Source organism: Lycium ferocissimum, chromosome 6 (assembly GCF_029784015.1).
Source record: "Lycium ferocissimum isolate CSIRO_LF1 chromosome 6, AGI_CSIRO_Lferr_CH_V1, whole genome shotgun sequence".
Lineage (NCBI taxonomy): Eukaryota > Viridiplantae > Streptophyta > Magnoliopsida > Solanales > Solanaceae > Lycium > Lycium ferocissimum.
Window position 1 is genome coordinate 48109769 of NC_081347.1, and position 8489 is coordinate 48118257.

An 8489-nucleotide genomic window follows, 5' to 3' on the forward strand; every position below is an offset into this window, starting at 1 on the left:
AAAATATCTAACATATTTTTACGTTAGATATATTGAGTGAGTGACTTTCCTAAGGGTATCAATGTGGGAATCAGGAAAGCTAGCACTAGAGAAATTGTTTCCACTCAGACAAACATAAAATACGACTATATGCCCAGGTACTACAAGAGATGTCAATTACAGGGTCACAATGAACAGGAATGTCATCCATAAAACCCAAAGTTAAACCCTGTCCAAGAGGGATTCACAAGAACATAAGGACAAGAAAGGGGAAGAATCACCAGTGACGATTTTGGCAAGTGATAAAGTAGTTGGAAACATCAAATTAAGACCAGCAAATGGAGGAAATCACAATGATAGTGAGACAGGACACAAATCAGAGCAACAAACTCAAATAGTTATTCACAACACAACAGGGAGGAAGTGCAAGGATTAGAAGATATTGACAAGGAGAAACAACAGAATGGGAGTGAAATCTCTGCACAACAATCACAACAGAGAATCAAACAACCAGAACAATAACAACCAATAAAGGTGAATCATATTGAGACATATACTAAGGGAATAGGAAGTGAGGACCAGGCGGAAAACATTAGGTAGTAATGCCAAACACAAGGAGGGAAGGACAATAAAGCCTACTCCTGCCATCAGACTATTATCTAGGAGGATGACTACCTCTAAACATTATTATTAATGATGAACAAAATCCTTTTGGAATATAAGGTCAGTCAATTCCCAGCAAGCTTTGGAGAGAGTGAATAATCTTAGAGGAATCAATAAAGTCTAATTGGTCTGATGGAACCTTTTCAAGATTCATTTGAACTGGATACATATTGGAGAAGACTTGGTCATCATACTGCTATGGCAAGTTGCTCAGGGAAGATTTGGTTATTTTTATCAGAGAACTGCAATGAACGTTAGCATGTGATGCTACATAGCACTTAACAGTGAAAATAAGGCACAAGTCCTCTCTTTAACTCGTAAGAACAACATTTGCTCCATTAAAACATTATCTTAATGGAAGTGTGCAAGAGATAGAAACTGAGTTTCTCAATAACCGAAATCTAAATGATTTAACATTCAAACTTTCATTAAGTGCAAGCAAATGTGGCCTAAGTTAACTCATAAAAACAGCATTTTCTCCATCAAACCATTATCTAAAAGAAGTGTGCAAGAGACAGAAACGGAGTTTCTCAATAACTGATATCTGAATGAGATACAAATTTGCATTAAGTGCCATGCAAATGAGGCATAAGTCCTCTCTTTAACTAGTAAGAATAACATTTTCTCCATCAAAACATTATCTAAAGGAAGTGCAGAAGAGGTAGAATCTGAGTTTCTCAAGTTAAGCGCTCCAAAAGATCCACTTATGAACGGATATCAGTGCAATCATTATCTTCTTATTATGATTATTGTGAACATCGTGAACTTCTGCGACCTTATATTCATTTCATGTTAGATAGTCAATTGTTCACAACTTATAACCACTGGAATTCCTCAAAAAAAAAACATGCACACAAAATAAGAGCAAGATTGGGAAGTTTAAAAAGTTGAGCATCAACTTTCCGAAAGTTGAGCATCAACTTTCCGACAGTTGAGCAACAATCAAGGCAAAAGACCAAGACCAAGTACCAACTTTTGTCAGAGCAAGGATCCGATGATGACTATGTCTCTCAAGGGACGAGACAAAAAAACTCAAAATGATGGAAGCTCTAGGCTTAAAGTAAAGCAAGACTGGAAGTGCAAATCATTGATCTTATAAGCACATCGAAACTACACATTCATGGTTTATATCAACTCAAAACCTAAGAGATTAAACGCCTTTCAATAATTAGAGAGGTTTACATTAGGGACAAAAAGAGGAAGTACAATCATTAACCATTAACAAAAACGTCATAAAGAACTAGTCTTTGTTTACAAATTTATGGAAGTATACTCAAAACCTAAACAAACAGCATTACATATATCCAACCGTTGTATAACAAAGCCATTTCATTAAGTCCTAACAAGATGCAAATGCCTTTCAAGACAATGCTCATAACCACACTGACTTGGTAAAAGAAACTAGATAAAAACCTGCCTGCATCCAGGATCAACCCGCAAGAACTCTCCTGTTGCCTTAGGACTGTAAATAGAGGACGCAAAAGGAAGAAAACAATTAGCGCACAAAGGTGATCCCAACACCAAAAGGAAAAGATCCAAGCCTAATTTAATCAATTAGGACGTGTACACTACACATACCTTGTTAGCAATGTTGTTAGAAAGCCAATCAAGACCCTCATAAAGCCCCTCTCCAGATGTTGCACAAGTGCTCTGAATGTACCTGAAAGCAGCCGAGACAAAATTTAGTGCCTTGAGAATTAAAGGAAGCTGTCACAACTGCTAGCAGGGTGCCTACCAGTGACGCTGCCTGAGAGAGTGCAGCCCAAGCTTATCAGTTATTTCGGCAGCATTCATTGCATTGGGAAGATCTTGTTTGTTAGCAAAAACAAGAAGCACTGCATCCCGAAGCTCATCCTGGGACAGAGAGTAATGACTATTAAACTCCACAGGTCAGTCAGCAAAGTCCAACGTAAGTACAGAATCCCCACTGTATCTTTCACTTTGTCGTTTTACTAATTAATGAATGCAGCTACGAGCATAGTAAGCATGAGCTAAAAGCAGCAAAAGCATTTTAAGTGCTGTGGCTTCCACATAGATCTCTCCCTGCTCCTAGTCACCCTTCAATATTTTATCAGTGTTCTCTCCAAAGAAAAAATAAAAGGAGATATTGACTGGTGCAAACATAAAGCGCAGTATTGCAACTTCTCTGCCTGTTTGATTAGATGATGCACAGAAGGAAAACTCTCCTCTTTTACCTATTCTCCCGAAACTCCTCTAGATACTTCACCAACTAATGGTTAATCAATAATCAACTGTCACATTCAACAATGGATCAAAGTTGATGAACTGTCTCAATTATGAGATTCATCTCACTAACAATAACATTCTAAATATAGCATATCAAAGACAGACGGGCAAAAGGCTTGAGCAATTAGTGATATAACACCACTCCATCTGTTCAAGAGGAAATGTTGACACTTCAGAATCACTGAAACAGCATCTTTGGCTCGACTTGAAGCTCCACGAATTGAATTGGATTAGGTGCAATCAATTCCGTCATAAGTTATCCAGTTTTCTTACTTTTGACCATACATAGTTCTTTTATCTTCATTAAAGGTGGGACGTCATTAATACTGTACCTCCATCCTTGTCATAGAAATTTATAACATAATGCAGACTATTCACGTGAAGTATCAGATTTTTGACATATTTTGTAAACGCGAATCAGAGTACAGTTTATATCTAACTCAATTAACTCCTCTAAATTGAAACTACTTTAGCTTAAGGCAAATGAGATTAGAAAATTATCAAATTAAGATTTTGAAGTGAGATTAATCATAGTGAAGAAGGTAAATTACCACATATTAGCCAGAATCCATAAAATCATAATTTATCAATATCCTCAAGGCTCCATTTAGGAACTGTGAATAGCATCAAATTAGTTATATCCAAGATTTTTTGAAAATGATGTTATATCAAAGATAAATCTCAGCGATGACAAGTATTTAGTTTTTCTCATCCTTAGTTTTGATCTATTATTAGCTCATGTTCAGGGATAATCTGGCAAATTAAAAAATATCATTTTGTAGTTTATAAATAGAAGAAAAACCAAAAGAAAAATAGTACATTTCTTAGTTTCAATAATAAACAAGCTTTAACTAACAAGATTGAGGGGGGAAAAGTAATCCCAATGTTTCAATTTATGTGGGTTAGTTTGATTCGGCATGGAGTTTAAGAAAGAAAGAGAGACTTTTGTAACTTGTGCTCTTAAACATGCCGTGAGATTTTGTGCCTATAAAAGCTTGTCATCAAGGGTACAATACGAAGTCTATAGTACAAATTGTTTGACACTATGGAAAGGTGCCCTTCTTTTTGGAACGGACTTATAAGAAAATAGTGTCATATAAAATGAAACTGAGGGAGTAATTCATAGTCACAAGTTTTCATCTATTATTCAATCCATGTTCACTAATTTTCAGCAAATCAAGAGCTGATTACTTAGTAGTTTATAAAAAGGGGGAAAACAAAGAAAAAAGAGTTCATTTCTCAGGTTGAATAATTGTTGTAATTCAAGCTTTGATTAAAACAAGATTAAAGAGAAAAAGATTTAGTTCAACCCGAATCCCGTGCAAATATTTTAGTCATGTCACCATAACTACCTTTGGAAGGGGTGGAGATGAGCTTTGCTCAATTGAGAAGTATAGCCGATCCCTTATTTTCTTTTGGTGCACCCATGTAGTTCCTGTTTGTATAGAGGATTGGGTGTCTTTTGGAGAACCATATTTTGTAGGTTTCTCCTTTTTTGGTATATCTCTTGTATATGGCCATCTCGGCCTTGTTATTATTAATGAAATACTTTACTTGATAAAAAAAAAAAAAAAAAAAACCTTTCTATCGGTTTTGGATCTCCTTATAAAAAAACTAATTGTGGATCTATCTTAAGAAATTCTATTATATTGTTTCATTGTACATCGTGATACACCTTAAGTACCTAATGTTGATATGCTTCAGTCAGTTATAATTCATAACCTAACCCATAAATTCAGATGACACCAAATCATCTTTACTTAGAAACAAGATCATGCTAAAATGCAAAATCCACTCTCTTTTCTGGAGAATGGTAAGTGGCAAAGCAAAGAAAATCTCTTCTTAAATATCTTGATGACATATATAACGATGTAAAACTGTCAAGTTTTGAATGCAAACTCAGGAGATAGAGTTTAGGAGACATATATACTGTGTCACAAGTTGTAATCACTCTTAAAGAAAATAACTGTTGCAAATGCTTGTGCAGCAGTTGTGTAGTAGTTCCAAGAGTATGGTCATCAGCTTTGAAGAGCTAATTATTAGTACACAATGCAGATTTGAGTACTATTCACTTCAAATAGGCACATAGAATCGTTTGCCATGCAGCTTAAAGCTTTAGAAGCTGTGTCTCGTTTCCTGGAAGAAACAATAGCAACCAAAAAAGGTGCGAGAATTATTACCTCATTCAACATCCTATGCAACTCATCTCGTGCCTCCACAACACGGTCTCTGTCATTGCTATCAACCACAAAAATGAGACCCTGAGTGTTCTGGAAATAGTGCCTCCACAATGGACGAATCTGAAAAAGAAAAAGACAGCGGCCACGCGGTTAAGCAGTTGAATCAAAGGCCTCAGTCTATAAGGCATAAGAGAACTACCAGGATTAACACACAGAAGGCGGGAAAAAGGGAAGACTACGAAGAGCGAAGAAAAGATAATACTTACTCCCCGTTCATTACAAACAACTAGCAAACTCTATGTTAACTTAGATTCTTTAGACACTAAAAACATTTATACCTTGTCCTGACCCCCCACATCCCAAACAGTGAAGCTGATGTTCTTGTACTCAACAGTCTCCACGTTGAAACCTGCAAATTATCAATTACTATTGATAGCACGTCCAAGCAGTATTATTATAAGCATACAATTACGAGTTTAGATTATGCTAACAACAGGGCTGATTATACATTCACAGCAACACTTTCAACAAGGTTGTGAAAACAAGAGCATAGAAGAAACAGAACATACTTCCTGTTTTTCGTTCATAAAGAAGGCTCTCTTTTGGGTGCATTTACAGAAAAGTTTATCTAAGAACAAACAATTTGTTCATCTTAAAAAAAAAAGAAAGAAAGAAAGTACTAGAAGCATAAATAATTTCCTCCTTTTAAGTTATCCCCAAAACACACAAAATTAAATCTCATTCTATTATGAAATGTTGACCCTGTAGACAATAGAGCTTAATTAGCATAATCAGATTTAATCTTTCATGTCAGTGCTCCAAACATCAGATTTAATTGCTTTGATTTGTTTGCCCGTATCTGACCTTTCATATGCCTTTTCTTGAGCCGAGGGTCTTCCGGAAACAGCCTCCCTACCTAAGGTAGGGGTAAGGTCTGCGTACACTCTACCCTCCCCAGACCCCACGTTGTGGGATTCACTGGGTATGTTGTTGTTGTTGTTGTTGTTGTATGTCAGTGCTCCAAACAGAGCATGAAGTGTTCTCTAGTTTTTTAATCATAGAAAATCAAGCTGTAGAATTGATCCCAAAAGAATTTTAGGCTATAAACTTAAATGCATACCCCTACTCTATGCACCAAATGCCCATACATAGCCTTTTGTGATATACATCAACAGATTATGATAAAAGATGCTAATGCCGAATAATTTTGATTCAAATTTGACTTCTATAATGCCATTTGTGACAAGTCATAAATGAGCTAACATTCAAATTAAGCTTCAAAAAATTGATACACTTCTTTATCTAAATTCTGGAGTTTCAGCAGAATCATTAGTTCACCTATAACGGATTCTCTTTCGAGGAAAGAAAAACCAAACCATAGCTTACATTTAAGAATTTGTAAAGTTATTCTTTCAATACTTTATGCAGCAGAGGTACTGTAGATGCAATTTTTGAAAGTTATACACTACATTTAAACTGTTAATTTTGTAATCACAGATCTACAAGTAAGTGAAGTACATACCAATGGTAGGAATAGTAGTGACAATCTCTCCCAGCTTGAGCTTGTACAATATGGTGGTCTTACCAGCTGCGTCGAGACCAACCATGAGAATTCGCATTTCTTTCTTGGCAAAAAGCCGACTGAAAAGCTTGGTGAATGTCAGCCCCATTTCTCCTTCTTGTTGATGATCCCTGCGTTAAAAAAGCACTAGATTATATAAACAACAACAACATACCCAAAGGTGGTTCCACAAGTGGGGTCTGGGGAGGGTGGGGTGTACGCAGCTTTGTGGGGTAGAGAGGTTGTTTCCGAAAGACCCTCGGCTAAAGAAAAACGGTTCCCACAACATGTTTGAAAGAAATGCAAGAGTAAAAAAGCTATGATAAAAATATTGAATAAAGAAAAGTACTAATAGCAAATATAGTAAAGACAACGAAAGTAAAAGAAACAACAGTAGTAATAAAATTGAAGAATAAGATAGTGCTAGCCTAAATCAAATATATTAACAAATATATAATTTGATTAAAAAATCAAGTGATAAAAAAGTATATACTTCCCTCCCCAATTTATATCACAACTTTATATTTTAAAATGTTCAACAACATTCTATTCTTTACAACTTCCACATCCAGCATGATAAAGTCACTGTCTGATATTCATACTTTAAACTTTGATATGATGTTCTTCAATACAACTAAATCTTCAACTATTATTATAATAGTCTTCTTCCATTATCACTGACATAATATATACTCCCTCTGTTTCAGTTTGTTTGCCTCACTTTCTTTTTTAATCCGTTTAAAAAAGAATGCCTCTTTCTTTCTTTGACCACTCTTTAATTCCAACTATCCAGATGGCATGTTTAAGACCACAAGATTAAAAGGCATTTTTGTACATTCTACATAGCTTTAATTTAAGATCACGAGAGTCAAAAGTTTTCTTTACTTTCTTAAACTCCGTGTCAAGTCAAAATTAGACAAACAAATTGAAACGCAGGGATTATAATAGTTTTCTTCGATTATCAGTGACATAATATATAACTCAAAATAACATCTTAAACTCTGTGTCCTGTCAAATGTCCTCATATAAAACGGAATGAATCGTGTGCATTTGTTTCAAAATACAGTATACCAGGAAATGGATCTGAATGAAAGCGAAAAATTATTAGAGATTTAAATTTCACAATTCAAAGCTCTGTACGATAAAATCCAATAGATCGAAGGTTAATGTGATTCGATCTTCATATCATAACACAACAACACAAAATTCAAATCATAAATTAAACAAAAAATGCATCGCCAGCTAATAACCTCAAATCAAATGCAAAATCACCGAAAACGGCAAATGTAGCCAAAACTCTAATAACATAACCTTTTTTTTTTTTTATATGAAATCAAAGACGAATTTGAATTTATGAATGTAAAAACATTAAGCTTTACCTGAAAGGTGCTTTTAAGAAGAGGGATCTAAGGAAGAAAGAACGAGAAAGCGCAAATTTAAGCCTGAGATTAACGCGAGAGGATTAACATATATTATATAAAATAATCAGATGACTAGTAGAGGCTATATTATATATAAAGGGAATGACAAGTTGGAAGATTTAAGTTGTGGTGACAAAAAAGTGTGATAATTAGAAATGGTGACAAGTTTGACCAGCCAAGGTCAAACTTGTCTTAAAAATGTGATTAACTTAAATTGGGACTCAATTATAATTTTTAAAACTTATAATCTTTTACAAAATACACAAAAACCCATACACATTATACAAAAACTTCTTCCAACCCACACACATTATACAAAAACTCCTTCCAACCCCAACCCACTTCCCCCACGACCCACTTCGTTTTATTTCAAAAAAAAAAAAAAGAGCGATTCATTCTTCGGTTCATCTCGTCTCTCTCTCTCTCCGTTCTTCTTGT

The 8489-nt window shown here is 35.0% G+C and overlaps 1 protein-coding gene across 1 annotated transcript; it reads right to left on the reverse strand.

Annotated features, from left to right (window-relative positions):
* Positions 1–1825: 1825 nt before the first annotated feature.
* LOC132059738 (ADP-ribosylation factor 2-like) lies at positions 1826–8156 on the reverse strand. Its single transcript, XM_059452483.1, has 7 exons — positions 8010–8156; positions 6592–6761; positions 5408–5478; positions 5070–5189; positions 2378–2496; positions 2221–2302; positions 1826–2104 (listed from the first exon to the last, which is right to left on the reverse strand). Exons 2-7 carry the CDS (start codon positions 6737–6739, stop codon positions 2099–2101), a joined length of 546 nt encoding a protein of 181 aa, XP_059308466.1. The 5' UTR covers positions 6740–6761; positions 8010–8156; the 3' UTR covers positions 1826–2098.
* Between the last annotated feature and the right edge of the window lie 333 nt (positions 8157–8489).

What these genes read in the sequence shown, in the direction of transcription:
- LOC132059738 (XM_059452483.1), bottom strand. Translation starts at nt 6,739, where the DNA reads ATGGGGCTGACATTCACCAAGCTTTTCAGTCGGCTTTTTGCCAAGAAA. An exon ending in CACTACTATTCCTACCATTG is followed by an intron (nt 5,479 to 6,591) that starts GTATGTACTTCA and finishes GATAATTTGCAG; the next exon opens with GTTTCAACGTGGAGACTGTT. An exon ending in TGCATAGGATGTTGAATGAG is followed by an intron (nt 2,497 to 5,069) that starts GTAATAATTCTC and finishes TCTCTGTCCCAG; the next exon opens with GATGAGCTTCGGGATGCAGT.